This window comes from Clinocottus analis, unplaced genomic scaffold, assembly GCF_023055335.1.
Source record: "Clinocottus analis isolate CAN_PGR_092001 unplaced genomic scaffold, fCliAna1.0.p SCAF_23, whole genome shotgun sequence".
Lineage (NCBI taxonomy): Eukaryota > Metazoa > Chordata > Actinopteri > Perciformes > Cottidae > Clinocottus > Clinocottus analis.
In genome coordinates, this window is record NW_027175965.1 from 6,936,304 (window position 1) to 6,955,384 (window position 19,081).

At 40.8% G+C, this 19,081-nt stretch overlaps 1 protein-coding gene across 4 annotated transcripts in view; it reads right to left on the reverse strand.

The window, feature by feature from the left end:
- The window catches only part of sgip1a (SH3GL interacting endocytic adaptor 1a), a 59,090-nt gene extending 43,106 nt beyond the window's left edge, over positions 1–15,984 (reverse strand). For 2 of the 4 annotated variants that reach the window (XM_068590049.1, XM_068590047.1), the window contains exons 1-4: positions 15,738–15,984; positions 12,962–13,084; positions 7,968–8,099; positions 4,112–4,156 (exon numbers count right to left, since the gene is read on the reverse strand). In XM_068590049.1, coding sequence (XP_068446150.1) covers positions 4,112–4,156; positions 7,968–8,010 — 88 coding nt within the window. In that variant the 5' untranslated portion in view covers positions 8,011–8,099; positions 12,962–13,084; positions 15,738–15,984. Of the gene's footprint in view, positions 1–4,111; positions 4,157–4,994; positions 5,135–7,967; positions 8,100–12,961; positions 13,085–15,701 lie in introns of those variants that run through there. The other 2 variants (XM_068590046.1, XM_068590048.1) reach the window with 2 other exon arrangements.
- Positions 15,985–19,081: the final 3,097 nt, after the last annotated feature.

The window sequence follows — 19,081 nt, forward strand, 5'->3', positions numbered from 1 at the left end:
TGGCCTAGCTCATTATCAAAACAGACATGAGTCAGCCTCATGGCTGTTACCTAGGAAACCATATGGCAGCAGAGGCCTGAGCCAATTGAAGGCCACGGTAGATTGAGCAGAGTTGACCAGAGATATGACTGTTTGACATGGCCAATTGTGGTTATACAAAGAGACTGGAAGGCTAATACAGTTGCATGTTTTGTTAGTTTGTATGGTTTGGCTGAACTAAACATTACCTATACAATCCAATGACTTTGAAAACATTTAAAATGTTATAAAATATAATTTAAATATTATATGAGTGTGTTTGTGTTGCAGAAAAAAAAAAATCCCTGATGGAGGTTATGGCTTTATAAGAGAATAAATGGAAGATATGAAATCCAACCCTGTTTTGTTTTTTTGCTGAAGCTAGCAGGCCTTGAGCAGTAAGTTGATAATGGTTATGGGTTAATGTTAAACTGGTCCAAGTGCTGGCACTGGACCAATAAGAAACATACACTGGTCCACTTCACAGGTATCTCAGCTGCAATATCACAGGATATCAGCTTCCATTACAACTCATTTAAATGAGATGATATTTTATGCTAAGATGCTTTTGACAAGTCAGGGTATGCCAATTGTGTTTTAATTTTATCATAACAAAAACAATATAAATCATACTGATACAATTAGATTTTTGAGAATCCCCCAACGTTGTCATCAAATAATCTTCACGTTTCACTTTAAGTTAGTTATTAGACCATTAAAGAAATTAAGGGAGGTTCACCATATGGCCTTGTGTCCTCATCTCTGCAGCATTCCAGTCAAGGGTTTATCCAAGTTTCAGCCGGGCAAGCTCTAACTCCTGGGCCTCCCAGTGACAATCTGATTCCTACTGCTACTAACTAGGATTAACAAGACCACAAGTTTGAAGCTTTGCGTGGCCTGCGAGAGGCAACAGTGTTCATTACAACCCACAAAATGATTGGCTGGAGAAAACTCTACAACGTCATAATAAAGAAATACTAACTACATCCCGATAACTCTATTCTTAGAGCTTTGTCACTGCCGGGACTATAATGTTAACTTTCTCCTTACGATAGTGGTACAGGAAATACCAGAGGATTATTAAATTCAAAAGAGTTTTCCCCATTGGGAGCATCATTGTGCACAGCTAATTGTATTCCTTTTTGTGCACATAGTGTACAATTTGAGGTAACGGGTAATGTCTAAAATGCAAGCATGTTTAGTCTCCAGGAGCACGAGCTAATGTCATGGCAGTCACGCCGTTACAGTTAGATCTTGTATTTGTGTGCAAAGGGGAGTTTAACCTTGATGGTATACTCTAATACATTGAGAAATGTAATCTATTAAACTTTACTTTTGCTTTAATGGTATCTGCGCCACCTCCATATAGCGCCTACCTTCTAAGTCGAATGGGATCAGAAATCCCATCCTGCACCAGAGTGATTATAATGAGTAGAGAAACCCCTACTAGAGATTTGTTGGATAAAATGACATCCTTGTAGTAATGGTGTATACACTGCACAACCACAGATGCAATAACCCTACTGGCAGTAAACCCTGGATTCATAGTGATCATGGTAAGTGCTGGGAGACAGTTACGTAAAATATACGGCATATTTTAAACTATAATACATTATATTGAGTCTAAAAGGAAGGGGGTTGTCATCACTAATACTAATGCAGCCTGTCTCTATTTGAAATAAAATAGCTGTAAATAACTCCATGTCTACTTCCCTGTGTGTTACCCTGGGACAACCATGCTGGCCATGAAATAGGGCTTTAAAAAGCAGAGCTGACAAGGATTAGCATCCAATTTTAACACCTGACTGTAATCCTGCCCTCACACAGTCCATGCTAAGCCTGTGCTAGCCATGCTAATGGTCGGGGAAGCGGTTTGCAGATGGTCTATTTCTTTCTTCTGAACTGTTACTCAACAACTTGGCTCGTGACAAATGCAGTGAATGACAGGACAGCATACTTGCTGTGGAGGGGGAGCAGTAGATCAGCTTACTGTTTAAGTGAAGTTGGAGAATTCTTGACACTGGAAAGATGACTTATTGTTGGATTAATAGCTTCTGTTTTTGTTCAATTCTGTAACAATTTTGTTAACACAGGACCTAGATTACCAATCAATACAATTGTTATAGCACACCACTATCAGTACATATTGATCAACTCTGTACAGCTAAGCTTGGCCATTAGGAGACATATTGTGTTATAAACCAAATACCAAAGGAAAAACATTGAATCACATTGGTTAATCTTAACTACTGTTTATAGTGTAATCTGTTATGATCATCCTGTGAGATTCATTATTTATATTTATCTATGGTGCATCTGTACCTGCACAGTCAGCATGTGCTTATTAGACATTATTGTGCATATGGAGGCTTCGTACTATAAATGCAGTTTGGCAGAAAGGGTGTTGATTATGTATTATGGTCAGTTATCATCTAAATTATAACCTACTGAGCAGTATATAGTTTGTACAATGACGTGTTGGTGACAAACAGTGATGCTGTTATGGTTTTGGTCATTACAACCTGTTACAGACTGTCAGGCAGACTTGTTGCCTTTTTCATCATTATAGTAGGATTGGAGTAATACACTGTTATCAAACCATATTGTATCAGTCCCTTCAACTGATTAAAATAAAATGTATTCAATGTAAATACAGATCTCTGACTTCACATAGCATGAAACAAACAAAAATGGATTAATACTCTGGATTATACACCACTAGAAACATACAAATCTGAGAGCTTTCACCTCATAATCAATATATAGGCTCTGCCTGCCATTCAAATCCACTCTTAACTTAATGGTAACATGGTACTATGTTTGTATGACATGATACTATATTGTATGGTGTGAGATTGCTAAGAGCCAACAACACATGACTGGGCAGCAATAACATCATTCCTTTCCAAAAACACTGACAGACAGACACATACACAACCAACCAAATGATATTACGCTAATGTGAGTTTTCCTTAGCAGCAGACCGACACACTGGCACTGAGTTAATTTGCTAAATGCACTAGAATAAACAGGCTTGAGTGACATCGTGAAGCTTTTTTTGGAGCATGGACAAAAAATATCCACTTTGAGGAAACGCACAAAGCTTCGGAGGGTAAATATTGGAAGCAATAATGACCGACACATATTTCCCCATGTTCACTGCCTCAAAACGTTGCCTGTGTATCGCGGGCTATGAGAGCTTACATAACCCAAGGTTGATTCAGTAAGAGTCAACACATTTAGGTTGTTCTGGTCAAACAAATGGCAAGTGGTCGCACACATAGGATGCTTGCAAAACATTAAAAGATAAGAAATAAGAGATATCATATGAAGCAGATGGCTGAATGGATGGAGGCTTTCGTGTGCCAGCTGCAGAGCTGGAGGGATTCATCCTTCGATCACTGGCCTTCCCCCTTGATGATGTCATCAATTAAAGGGACATGAAACTAAAACAATTATCAGTTCTCTTTTCCCTCACCACGCTCAAACCCAACAGAGCTGGATTAGTCCAGCTCTGGGTGTGTGTGAATGTGCGTATGCGCCCACCGGTACAGATACACAATCCACACACGAGTGCTGAGTAAAAATGGCAATGTAGTGTGAGTAGATACACAGCAGAGTCATACGGTACTGTGAGTGTGTACGCGTGTGTCAGTGCATGCGTTTCAGGGAACACCATACAAAGAGAATTTATACAAGTGAGCCAGCTGGGCACATAAGCCCTCCTGCACAATAAATCCAAATAATCCTTTACCATGGGAAGCGGGAAAAAGGGGGGTGAAGGGGGCACTCATACATACACACACACACACACTCAGTCACAAAAGGTACACACGGTTCAATTAGCCTCGCCATTGTGCCTCTGTGGTAGACATTCAGTGGCTGTGCCCTTTTCCTAAGAATAACATGCAAGTCACCAGAATGTATGCACTCAAAATAGCATGGCAGCTTATGACATTTGAACCTCCCAAAGACACACACGCTTGCCAGTGGACGAAGCGCTGCAGGACAAGGACATGAAGGGGGATTACCCTGATTAACAGTAGAAAAGGGGACAGCAAAATAATATAAAAAAAATGTAAAATCATCTTACCTTCCATCATGGTTGCAGATTTGCATTCCTCTATCTCCAAAGAGCCTGAAATGAAAGTAGGTGGCGTGGGGAGGGGTGAAGACAAGAAGCCCCCGGTTACCAGAGAGATACAGTAGAATTGATGGGCAGCAGAGCTGCCGTGTGCATGTGGCTAACGCCCTAGCTAACTGTGAGCCTCCGACACCCCCAGACGTCGCCTGTCAACTAGCCCAGGAAGGAGAGAGAGAGAAAAAGAGAGAGAGAGATACAGAGTGAGATAGAAAGACAGGAGAGAGGAGGGGTAGGGCCTGGCCGGGCTAGCTGCCGATCAGAGCTGAGGCTTAAGCCATGGATGCTGCTGCTGCTGCTGCTGCTGCTGCTGCTGCGGCGGCTCTAACCTACACATTCAGTGGAGGATGCTGAGAGGTGGGGGGGGGCAAACCTAACTGGAGGAAAATAATAAATAAAAGAGGTAGGGTAGAGAGAGGGAGGGAGTCAGGCAAAGAGACTGAGAGGGAGGGCTGTGTGTGTGTGTGTGTGTGTGTGTGTGTGTGTGTGTGTGTGTGTGTGTGTGTGTGTGCCGTTGGCAGGGGGAGGTGATAATGTTGAGGAGAGGCGGACTCAGTTTGCTGAGGTCAGAGATGGTCTCAGCCAATCCCTGCAGCTCTTTTTTGAGTCACATGGCTTACAGCTTGAATCTCCTGACACCATGGCCCAAGAGAATTCTACATTAGTAATCGCTCTTGCTTGACAAATACTTCTGTGCGTACACTAAATACACAAAACGTGTTTACACCTCCGAATAAAAAGGCACAGAAAAAGCCACTGGACATGTAAAGAGTAAATACAGAGGATACACACATCTGCCTAACAAACACACACGCACCACTCCCCTGCACCCTACCTTATGTCAGTGCAGTATGAGTCGAGCCTGCTCAGCGGTGAATGACATTAATTACTTGCTCGAGGAGAGAGCAAGGTGCAGGTGTGAGCCGAGTGACAACCCATGCTGAGGACGTACACATACGCAGACTCTAACAACACGACACTGCACAAAACGTGTTGCCCTGTAAAGTGACTATTCCTGTAGTAGCTGTTTGTGTGTTGCTGCGTGTGTTCCGCCCTCCTTGGAAAAAAGGTGTGGTTTCACTCTGCCCTCCCCTTCTCTACTCCTGTCCCCGTTCCCTCCCACCTTCCCCTCTCTCTCTGCCAGCCTGTTTCACTCCACTGCCCTTTTCCGTCTCCGTGCTTTCCCAACTGCAGAGGGGCCCAGGATCGATCAGCGTGACGTCATGGCAACGCAGGCTGCGATTGCGACTAACGAGCAGGAAGGGCCGATGACAGAACAGCCTCCGGAGAGGGGTGTGCGCTTGTGTTTGTGTGTGCGCCGACTAATTTTCTATACGAGGGTGCAGAGAGAGAAAGAGAGGAATGGAAGGAGGGAGGGAAGGAGGGAGGGAGGGGGTGAATGTTTATGTGGAGAAACCAAAGAGCGAGAGGAGACTGACAATTAGGCAAACCTACAACAACAAATGAAACACTAAAGTGATACTTCACAATACAAACAATCAGGAAATGATAGGAATGATACAGCAAGGGATTTATGTGTTTAGTAATATTATTTGTTTTGTAGTAGTAGTGATCATAGTATTGTGTATCAATTTTGCATGGATCTATTGTGATAAACACAGACCTTGTGGTTTAAGCACACACATGAGGACAAGGGACTTACAACATGTGATGTCACTCCCACACAGTTTATGCCGTCTATGGTTACATACCATCTATGGTCAGTGTTGTATGGATTTTTCAGTTTATTTAAGGTAATAAATATTCCTTTTATGTATTAAGATAAACATTTTTTAAAGCCACTGATCTATATTCTTTTCATTTAAAGAGTGAGAGTGTGGATGCCTCACTCGGAAATCGATATTTATAGGTGTGACTGTGCCGAAAGTGTGGTGAACATTCCTTTGGAAGCCGGTCGTCATGCTTTAAGAAAAGACAGCCAGGTGACAATCCATGTTCAAGTAATCCTCCCAGTTACGCTGAAACCCATGTGACGGTGATTCCGTCCCTTCAAATTGCGTCGTCATTCATCACTCTCCCCTTTCATGTACGGATTTTTCCCTTTTTCGTTTTTTGTTTTATCGAGCTGCCTCTATGTGGCTCATTCTGTCACTTGCCTCCTCCCTCCTTTCATCCTTCAGTCTTTCCTTGCCCAGCTCCTCAGTTTTAACACCCAGCAGATGCTCCCAAAGAGAGGGTGCCCCACCCTCCCACCCAGCTTTATTTCCCTTCCCCCTTGTCCATCCCTCTCCCCCTCATTCCAAAGCTGCATTTTGTGACTTTTTTTCTGCCGCCTCCCCTTCTTTTGTCTTCTTATTTAACTCATCTTTGTTTGTTCTCGCCACAATTTCCCATCACTTTCCCTCTCCTATATTCTTCCACATTAGTCCTCTTGTCTCACCTCTGCTCACTTTCTTGGCAGCAAGACAACAAGCATCTTCTCCTGCACTGCCATCTAGTGTTCACTGCCTTACTGCTGAGGAGGTAATATATTGTGGATATTTGATCAGTGTACTGTAGTACCATCAATATACTGTTGTAGGCATGTCTGTGGCAACAAGGCTGATAATTTACCAAACAAATAAAGTGATCTGTATATTGATTTTGCAGCTGACAGACGCTGCCACGCCAGCCAGTGTAGAATAGAGGAGGATGGGAGGGGGATTTGCTATATAAAGCCTAATGCCCTGTAAGCTCCATTTTAGAACTGCCTGAATAAAGACACACTTATGTCATTTACTATGCAGAGGATTGGGTAAGAGGGCATAAGTACCAGAGACAAGTGCCATTTATGACCACCTTTATGAGAGATTTTTAAAACATGCTTTTAAATAAATAAATATATATATATAAATCCCATTTATATGCATGCCGACACTGTCCAAATTGCAAAAATCCAATCATATTAAAAAATACCTCCTTTGATACAGTATTCTGCTCTGCGTCACCCTAAGTGAAACAAATGCAAAAAACATTCAGTAGTATATTTTAAAATAAATAGGTTCAGCCTTTGCTTGAAGTAAATGTTGTTACATACAGTTATAGATTAATGAAGAAAAATGGTTAAATTCAGTTGACCATACGTCGTTCTCTGCGTTTTATGTGGACATACGTTCTATTTTGTTTATAATATTTAAAAAATGTATTTGCTTGGGTTAAGACAGTTGCTACTGGGAGTGATGATTTATGGAATAATGGGGTGAGATGGATAAAAAATATGGGGATAAATAAAATAACATTAATATATAACTTTTGAACTACAGTGAAATGGCACTAAACAGAATGCAGCCACATCCCAAATTATTGTCAGTGCACCTCAAGAAACATCACATGACATTTACTATTAACCCTCTTAATCTTTCTCACTCCAGCTATTCTCTCTCCCTCAAAACGTCGGTCTGCCTTTCTCTCTTGTTCTAAATGACAGCACTGTTTCAGAATGTCTCCTGATGCACCTTCTTAGAGAACATACGGCACAGTAAACATGCAAACACACAGCATGCATACAAATGTGCCAAAACACACAAACAACCATTTCCACATGCTATAAAATATCAGTAATGTCCACAGAAAAGCAAAGGTTAATGGCTACATATAGTGCATCCAGCTGAAAGTACACACTTTTAGTAAAGTCCATACACTTACACAAAACCCATGTTACCACAGGGATCAGATAAACTAGATTAAACCCCCTGAGAAAAACGGAGAAAAAAATGACCTATATCCCTTACTTTCAGGTAGGCTGACAATCTATGCTCTTAATGTTTAGCTGTTGCTGCACCGACTTGACCGTTTTGACCGACTGTACCTGCAATGATGCGAAACCAGCCGGTACACAACTCCTCAGCCATCGAAAGCCCTGTCCGTGGACTCACTCGTTCTCACCCGAGCCAGACAGAGGGACGACGGGAGAAGACGAACAGAGGACGAAGATGATTCACTGTAAATTTTGAATGAGAGACGAGAATAAGGACTAACCACGGACCCCGTCAGACGGAGCTGCTCAGAGGTCATACACGCATGCAGATTCCAGCGCATTCGTTAAGAATTGCAAGTGCACACGCGAAGGCATCCACACGACCACACAGGATCCCAACATGTGGGAAATAGTAATGTCTCGAGTAAAATTGGCCTTTGAAGGTCAATATGTCCTATACTGCAGTACAGACACACACACACACACACACACACACACACGCATACACACGCGCACAGAAAGATACGATACAGTTATGTGTCCACTTAGTAATTGACATGCGTTGCAGAATCATTTTCTGCCAAACTCAAAGTTTCCGGGATAATATGCCTCCCAAGACTTGACAAATTTCCTTTTTAGTTTTCATTTCGGTTCATCTGGTGCTTTGTCAGTTGTGATCGGTTAGTTGAACTTTTCTTCCCTCAGTCAGATGACATGAATTGCTACACCACCTCTCTAAAACAGATGCCTGTGCACCAAAGCATGTGCAGGGCTGTCGTGTGAAGCTTTTTCTTTTTCTGGTTCTGTAACACCAACATTTAAATCACGAAAGCAACAATTAATAAAAGTGTTTGCTGGCCCTACGTTTAATATGTGAAAAAAAAAGTGTCAAGAATTGCTTGGCCCTGCCTTTGGAATTATAAACAAACCAAAAAATTTAGTTTGATTAAGTATTGTTTTATAATCAAATAATTAGATGCCATACATGACATTCACCATTGGCAAATACAGAAAATAATTGTTGATATATTTACCAACAAGAACCAAACGTTGACATGTTGGCACCATCTACTGTTCTGTTTAACACAGTGCACTTTTCCCTGCCACACAGCATACTTCTCCCACACATCTCACTATTTCTACAGCTGCTCTCAGTAACATTATCCATTTTTTATGTCCCACTATCCAGATGCAGCATCTGCACAAATACCTCCAATTTTGAATTACAATTTTATTTTAATAGCCCAATACGGCAAATTACAAATTTGCCTCAGAGGCCTTCACAATCTGTATTCAGACTGGTTCACTGCAATATTAATCCCAGTGTATGCAATGACATTCAGGTCGTTAAACTATCAGCATGATACCTGCTGCGACACCAACGACATTTCATTTCATTGTCACATTCAAGCACTTTGCTACCCGTTATCTCAGTGGAACACTCTCTCCTAAGAGCAGCACAGTCTCCGTGGCATTTACACAGACACTTACTATTCAGAAATAGACAATGGGCGAGGAAGCCCTTATTCTGGCACATTTCCTCATCCCTGATGGCAGAAACTTGTGAAAAGTGAGCCTGTTCCCTTCAAAAGCAGTAGAAAAGAAAAAGCATATCTTCTTCTCCAGCCCAACCCATCCACCTCTCTTCCACCCTGCTCATGTCTTTCACCTGCGGGGTGCAGTGTTGCTTTAGGTTGGCAATTATTCAGTGATGTTTCTCTGCATCTGTTTGCAGGGCCAGAATTGTTTTCACCACCAGCAAAAATGCAACACAAACTCAAATGGGTCATCACTCTGCTACTGTGTGAAGGCAGCTAAGAAGGTAACGCTGCATCTAGCAGCAAACGACCGCTATCATCTGGCAAGTAAAGAACCAGAGGATGGAGAATGAGGTAGTGATGCCACTACAATCCCCAAATGTGTCTACAATCCCCTCCTCAGTTTCTACATAGAAATAGCAAATAGCAAACTCAAACAAACTGTGCTCTTGCCTTTGCACCAGTAACAGCTACTATTCTTTTGATCAAGTGATGAGACAGATCAACAACAATAAATAAATAAATGGCAATTGATACATTATTGCTCAGGGGTATGTATACATTACATTATCAAACACATCCTTGGCACCTGAGGATCTGCTACTTTATTTATATGATACAATTTGTTATAATTCATACTCAATGTGACCCCTGTAACATTGAGTGTGTGTATAATATATTATACACACATTTTTTTTTTTGGTCTATTATTTTTGTTTCATTACACACCATTAAATAAAGCATGAATAGAGATTATTGGATCTATGATGAATCAATATTGCACCCATATTGTTTACTTTGTCAACTAAACCCTGACTTGCCTCTCATAACCTGGTGGTATATCTACACAGTAAATTTGTTTTACTGATATGATGCCTCTCATTAAAACGTCATCTCTATATCGGGACGTCTCATGGCTCATGTCGCAGTTGTCACGTCTCATGTCCCAAGGCGTCATGCCATTTCCTGCATACTGCCAAAGCAACATCCCTGTAACCCTCACTCTGCTCCAATTCTCTTCACCCACAAAGTGCCTTGATGAGGGATGCTGATTAAACAGCAGTCATTAAATGTACACAAACAGCCACCCCCAGATTAGCCAGCAGTGAGTGCAGTCAACTTAAAACAACTCACTCTCCACTCAACGGCAGGGGAAGGAATTTGGGCGATAAGGAGTGGCGGTGGCATGGTGCCATGTCGAAGGCCTACGTGCCACCCAGCCACTCATGATAATCTGTCTGTTAGTACTGCCAGACAGACACACTGTTCTGTCATTACCCTACTTTCTGTCCTACCCAGGGGGCACACACAGACACACACACACAACATAAAGTATCAAGGCTTTTGGTGTAATTAGCACCCACTTCCTAATTACTTGATGCTGCTGAGGAGGCTAGCCGCCCCGATCACAGGTGGATTTGGATTTACTCTGATTCCACAAGGAGGATTATTTTTTATTTTGATTCATAGCTCTATGTTCTTATAAAGAGAGGGAGTTGGAAGGAATTTATTAGGGCAAATAGTACTACCATGTTATACGTCAGGTGACACGTTAGGCATTGAGCCAGTGGTGAGTTGGTTTGCTAGTTATCAAGTGTTACAGCAGTAAAAACCGTAGCATAGTCGGTCACATTGGAAGATATTCAGTCAGACTTTGTAGCAGCCATCCGATACCAGTTAAAAGAGGGCTGTTTAGTACAAAATGAAAATCAACTTAACATTATCTTTGTGTGACTACATTCACATGGCCCACTACTTCGCTGCCCTGTAGCACCAGTTTCATAACAAATACGGTCAAGCTGGACAATTCTCTGACCTAAAACCACATCCAGAGTCAAACCCTGTAAAAAGCCCCCTCTGAAAAACCAGCTCATCCAGGGGATGGAAAAGATGAGCTCATCCCTCTGATACTGGGCCGGTCTGGTCTGTGGTCTCCCTAATGGACTCCAGGATGTCAACACCGGTCCAATAAGTCCCCTCTTACTCACATGAATTACCACATAGGGTATAAGCCTAAATAAACAGAGCCCAAATTTGTTTTACAATCAGCTTATATCTATAAACAGCGGAACAGTTTAAATTAGGCCATTTCCAAGAGTGCCGGCTTTGCTTGGACTGCATGGCTGAGATGAATGGAGCCAGATGAACTCACAGCAGGGAGTATTTTAAAGACAACACGAAAAACACAGGCATGAGTTCAACACTGACAAATAGCTGATTTAGGTAAATCAAACACAACATTTTAATACTATGAGAAATATGTTTAACTTGATAGTATTTGGGATGAGGTTTGACTCTGAACACATTAAGCTGAATGCTTAATGAACTTTTCTGCCTGGCAACTGGTGGCAACAGAAACCCCCATAGCAGAGTTAGTTTTGTACAAAATAGGAGAATAACTTGCCTACACTTGCTTACTGGCTTGCTCTTGGCTGGAGACCAACAAGAATGTTGCTAATATAGTTTGTGTATGTGTGTGTGACGACGTGCCGGGAGGAGCCCAGATAAGCCTCCTGATGACGCATTTAATACTGATCCCATAATTCATGAGGCATCTTAAAATAGGAGTGTTGATTTCAAGGATCTGCTCTGACAGCAGGAAGAACAATGAATCTGCCTCTGACATAGTACAAAAGGTCATGAGGCAGATTTAAGCCATGTTGTAGGATGTTACTATGTTTCACAAAATGACTGGTAATCATGGTTTATCAGTTCCGATTGGTTCATGGTTTATCAGTTCCGGTTGGTTCATAGTTACTGTTCTCCCTCTCTTTACAGGCTTTTTAACTAAATGTAGTGAATCTAAATAAGGCTGGAGGAGGGGGATCAGTGACGCAACAGGACTCTTCCAGAGTGCCGCAAAATGATAATTGTGCTTTTGCACCTGCGAGTGTCTGAAAAATTTTAAAGTATTCAAGAGAACAAAAAAATGGTTGCATTAGAGTGTTGATATTGCAATATTGCAATGCATTACCCCTGGTTCGCACATCAAGTGTGTGTTACAGTACATGTAGAATAGCTTTTCTTCTGACACATTGCAGTATGTCAGACTGCAATGTGGCCTTCTGGTCTGCCCTATGTTGAGATGTACTAACTACTAAGAGGACCCACTCGGGAGTATGCGTATGTAGGGCATGCCCAAATATGCTCACACATAAAATATTGGCACTGACACATCAAAGGCCTTCTGTCCATGACTCTTTTCCCAAATGCAGCAGCAGATAATATCCAAATATACATCAAACCACACACTACAAAATCAATGTTCATGTACACATACAACTAGACGCACGACTACCTATAAGGCACAACATGCCCTGCTCCTTGTTACTCATTGCTGACTTGTTTCACGCCATCTCCTCAGTGTCATATAATAAAGCATATGTTCTCCTCTCCTCACAGAAAGGTGCAGCTCACCCACGTACACAACAGACTGACGGTAAACTCTCTGCTTTAAAACCAGCTTCATGACGCTGACAGATGCAAAACTATTACACAACACCTTCATTTTGTCATGTTTTTGTTTCATATTGGCAAATTACAAATTGCTTTTATAATCAGACCCACCTCAAAGTGAAAAATAAAACATTGATATCAGCTGATAAAGGGAATTGTAGTTCGATGATGTTCTGCCCTCTTTCTTTTGGACCTTTAGCCAGCTACTGTTGCACAGTTAAGTCCATTTGCCACCTGCAACACACAAAAATAACATTATCAGACTAAACCCCTAAAAATGTATCATCAGACATAGCTATATAGGTCCGAGAAAAGGTTTTAAAAGCACACATCTAGCCGGTGAGTCACACACTAACTGACTGACTGGCCAGATGTATGAATTATTAATGTATTAAAAGAAAAAACTTTTTTACAAAAACAGAAACGGGTTGTTTGGCTATGTGGTTGGTGTTTTCGTGAGCATCCAGACAGGCCTGAATGACTGATACTTTGAGGAAATACTTTGCTCTTCCACATTAGCACCTACTGCAATGCGAGGCTTCCCCCATGCACACGCCAAGGGAAAAAAACAGCATGAATGACTCACCCCGTCTCCAACAGCAATAATAACACATTCTTTATTTAAACATGCGATTCAGTTGAGGTTAGATTCTTACCTCGAGATTTATTTCTATTTGCCAAAACATTCAGGGAAGATTTGGGGCACAGGGAGATAATACACAAAAGATTATCAGACTTTGGGAAGGTGTGGAAGTGTGTTGCTGGGTGAAATCTATTAGATTGTATGACACAGATGATATGGGACTGAGTGTTGTCATAAAGGGGAGAATACATTGTCTAATAATGCTGCATTTGAGGGTTTTCACAGCTCAACACAGGAAACAAGGATTGAAAACTTTCCCAGGCGAAATTCCCATGCAAAGTCCACCTCAAACTGAGACCTCATTCCTCATCACTCTCAGGCTTGGCAATCCTCTCTCTCCCCCACAGCTTTTCCCATATACTACGAATGTGAACTCCCTCTCCTTGAACTCTCACTCGTGCAATAGACCTCTGGGATATAATAGTTGTTCCAATACAATACCCCCAAGCCCAGAGTTACGTCTAATGTCTGTACTGAGCTTTTGTGAACTGTAAAGTCTGTCTTAAAAGATTTGTCAGGGGTAAATGTGTACTAAAAACACTTCAACTTTGGAAGATATCTCCTTGGACTGCCGAAACCCTATATTATCTTTAGATAAACTGTTGAATGTATTTTTGCACAGGAGGCCTGAGCATTTTTCCCACTGCCCTATATATTGAAAGGGTATTCAATATCACAATGGCCAGTATGATGTGACTATTGTTTTAAGATAGACTTAAAAAATTACAAACCTCTACTTTCTGATGACATTTGTTTGAATAACAACCCAGCTATGTCAACAGTATCTAAGCTAATAAATGCAATCAATACACAAGTGGGTCAGCTTAATGTGCTATTATAAAGTGAACCTGGATGTGATGAGCATGACTCAGACTGCAGTAATCAGACTGTGGTTGATCCATACGAGGACCACCGCTGATACATGATGGAAATGTTGGAATGGAAACCAGACACACAACTCAGATGTAGCTCCATGGGAATAATCACATGCAACAACACAGGCTTGATTTAAGCTACACAATTAAGGACTATATTCTGAATGGACACAATATGCTTACATGCTGATGTCGCAGTCTGGCCTCTGATATTTTAAATCAACCCACCCTAGGCAGTTAATAGAAAACAAACTCAGTGTAATTAATCAAACTGATTATTAATTTACCAAACACATTGTCATTATTTGTCTGTGGTGCCAAACCTCGTGAAGCAATGAGCTTTGCCTATCAACCAAAATGAATTGACTAGAATATACGTGCGTCAAAACCTAATTACTCAACTGTTTCAGATGACAAAAGCTGATTGGTCTTCTATTCCAGACTCCTTTCTCTACTCCATACGCCCTTGGTGACATGTGCTTGATTGCGTAATAAACTTAAATGATGAATTACATTATCTCTTCATTGTGTTTTCAGTATTGTCACGGCTCACATGATTTGACATGCATGAAAATGGCTTCTTCATAAACTTATAGACCCTGAAGATTGATCAGAAACCAATCATTTGGAGTCTTTGATCCGAAAATTTTAAATTGTCTTTTCATCTCATATCTTGTTAACATGTTAAAACTGTGTGAAAGTTTGTTGGGTTTTTTAGTCTTTTCACAATTGTGATTTATTTTTCCAAACAACAGCACACCACCTGGCAAGTGTAAATAATAAATAATAAAGGATTGTCCCAGTTACCAAAGAAATGCTAGTTTCTGTTCATTTCAAGGATGTGAGCATTTTTAACTATGATATTCTTTACCACAAGTGATTGCACTAACTTTCAATGATTCGATGTTCTCCAATTACGAAAGCTGGCAAACAGTGATACAGTACATTTCTATACAACATAGGTTTGGTTTTAGCTCTACATTTCCTAACAAATGACAATGTTTCATTCATACTGCTGTATTAGTTAATTCTCACTTGTGGCTTTTATGTTGATGTTTAGCCAAGTTATATAACTAACTAACTAACTCTTTAAACATTGGTTTTGAAACTAGACCCTGGCCTGAAGGGCATGGATCTAGCCACACTACAGCTTCTTGTAAAATAGGTTGCGTTGCCACAGTGGACCACTAGCTGTATTTGTACAGCAAGATTATACTGGGCTAGCTAACTTCATACACATACCCAGTATGTCAACTAGTACATTTATAACTAGCAAAAACTAAACAAAGCCTTATACAGCAGTTGAAATACAGTGTGGTAAAATGGCTCGTACTGTTTTCACACAGGCAGAATGTGGTCGGTAGCTCACCGACGTATTTCCGTTGAAGATGTCCAGTCACACTTCTGACGTTAACTAACCGCTAGCTAGCCGTTAGCTCTGTTTTTCCTCAACGATAAACACTATTCTTACCGAGGTTTGACAACGTGTCGATTGTTTAAAACTCCATGTGTTCAGGTGGTGAAGCCAATGGTATTACGACTTCTGCTAAATTATGAAAACTTTTAATTAAAACTCTTTCGAAACGCGCGACTGATTCGCTCCGCCAATAAAGATGGATGCCGGAAGTGACATAACTTATCAGTTAGATGGTTGACACATGACATATGCTCGTCCCACAGAGCTGACGTGAGTACTGAATATTGAATGATAAACGTTTAAAACATTTTAATTGATATAATGTATTATACAAGTTCTCTAGAAAATAACCAAATGTATTTAAATTATGAATAAAAGAGCTGAATGTCTTGGCTAAATGCATTTGACTTTACTTGACTTATCAATTGATAGACCAACATTGTTGCAAATAAAATTACTGTTGATCAACTTAATTGAATTATTGTTTCAGTCCTAAAAATATATATGATATGAATGATATTTTTGGATTGTGTCGTCAAACACTCACACACAGGTCTGATAATATACTATCTAAGGCTGGGTACCTTCTGTGCAGTAATAGACAGTTGTTTATGTCTGTTGATGTCCCTGATTCAGAGAAAGAGTTTTGATCGTTCTTTTCAATGGAGTCCAAGTAGGTTACAGTCAGTGATTTTTATTTAGGTCAAGAATCTGTGGAAGCATAAAAGGCTGTTGATGTCACCTGCGCCGCTAGTATGTCTCTTACCCTAATATTTTGTATGTGTGAATTTCCTTGATGGGCTTGTGGCATATGTCTATGGCCTGTGTTTCAGCACCTAGCAAATCCTATCATCAATTCAATTATCCATCTTTGCTCTGGCTGTTCAAAGAGGTTTCTAAACCTTTGATTGAAGGATTTGAGCTAAACTGGACTTTATAATACTTGTACTGCAGTAAACGGATATGATATTTTTGAATTGGGTCATCAAACACTCACACACATGCCTGATAATATACTATCTAAAGCTTGGTGCCTTCTGTGTAGTATTAGTGTATAGCTGTATTTAAATTATAATCTTTAGCAGCATGAATTTGTGCATCTGAGCGTGTGTGTCGGCGTCTGACTGTGTCTGTACCTGCTGTACGAGACGTTGCCTTGTGACTGCGGCGATGTTATCCCACAGTGAAATGTCTGGAGAGGGTTTCTCAGTATTCATCTCAAGCACAGTTGTCATAGCAACCTGTTCGACGGAGGCAACTTGGTCATCCCTGTGATCGGATGAGAGAGGAGAAACTGTGTCGCATCCCACCTCACTGCATGTCCTCTCTCTCTCTCTCTCTCTCTCTCTCTCTCTCTCTCTCTTTCTCTCTCTCTCTCTCTCTCTCTCTCTCTCTCTCGTATTCTCACTCTGCACATGTACATATTCACTTACACACATGACCTAAGCCTAATCGATGTGTTGGGGGATCGTCGCTTGTCTACCATGGGGCTTAATTGCAGTAAAATGTTCCCAACATATTAACCTAAAAAACAGGTACAATCCTTATTGTCAAATAATACATCCACAACACCCTAATTTGTTAATTTTATTTATACCTATTTAGCTTTTTTCGGGCTGGGTGGGAGGGGGATAGGGAGTATTTATGAAGTTATTGCCGTTTCCTCCCTGCATCTTTGTCAGTCAAGCAGTGTAGGTTATATTGAGGTGTACCTTAACTTATTAAACAAATACGTTTGTTTCTTTAACTCGCTTAGAACTATGAAGATGCCACTGCTGGATACATAAAACATCACTCATCACTTCAGGCTCTCCATCACGTCCAAGATGTCTTGACTTGAACTTGCCCATTTTAGTTCGAAACATTTGCTCTTCTCCTCTCACCAGTGAGGCCAGAACAGGCCACTGCACATGCTCAGTCCAACCTGTCGGAACAAATCAGAGCTGATTTAAATAATTGTGGCAAAGGAAGGGTGGCAGAAATAAGACATAATGTATGAGAAGAAAATAGCATAGCAATAGAGGAAAAAAATATATATATTTTTGTGTTTTACTTACTTGTGTGTGCTATTTTTAGTCCAGCATTGAGTAATGTTTTAACTTACTGGTATTGATTAGGAAAACCCAAAGTGAGTAATCATAGGCAGCAGAACATAGACCTGCATGGATTTTGTTTTATTACTTCTCAGAAACAATCAAACAAACGACAAACAAAGAGTTTATTTCACTCTCATAGCATATATGACAATAACACTGATACAGACACATTGAAAATATTAGCATGGACCACAAAACCCCCAAATCTATCACAGACACTTATTACAAGGTTTTCTGTCCTGCTCTGTTGCAACTCCTGATATTTCCCTCATTCATTTTCCCAAGAAAAGTGTTGAAGTCCATTTGATAGATAGAGTGTAGCAACACCAGCCTTCCTTATTGGTTGTAATACATTACAAAAGACAAACATATATATGATTTGTTATGTGTTCTTAATGAAACAAGATGATCCAGGTTCAATCCCTGTAGCTGACCCTTGCGTGTGTGTCATTTACTATAAATGCTCCGAATTAAAGGATATTACACACGCTTGTGTGTGACATCACACAAGCTAGCACGCAAGTCAAAGAATTGTTCCCATGTGCCACAGACCTCTATGGTTTGGGAAGGGTGCGTGAGAGCAACAAATGATTTATAAAGTTGAGAGTAACAGTGCCAAAGGGCTTAGTGACACAGCTGTGGAAGAAGTAGAGAAAAGGGAAACAGAAACGACTGTTAAATTGGTCACGCTACGGGAAAAAAACACATTCCTCATTCTAGCTTTCTGCAAAGTTTGTTTTCTTCTCTACTTGTTTCTAGAGAGTGAGCAATTGAGAAGATTACTCACTGTTATTTATGTCTGTGCATGTCTCTGATTCAGAGAAAGGGTTTTGATTGTTCTTTTCAATGGACTTGTGCAGGGCAGGGAGGTCACACGGCTTCGCACTTCTTCACTTCTTCCACTGAGTCAAAGTAGGTTGCAGTGATTTTTATTCAGGTCAAGAATCTCTTGATGGGCTTGTGGCGTATGTCTATGGCCTGTGTTTCAGCACCTAGCAAATCCTATCATCAACCCTTTCAATTATCCATCTTTGCTCTGGCTGTTCAAAGAGGTATGATGTACGAGAGCTAAACTGGACTTTATAATAATTGTGCTGGAGTAAGCTGGTGACCATGGTTTTGACACTATGTTGTGTGCAAACTTTAACTGTTTCCTAGGATCAGTGTGACCATGCAAAGCTTTTCCAGGAAGGGAGAGCA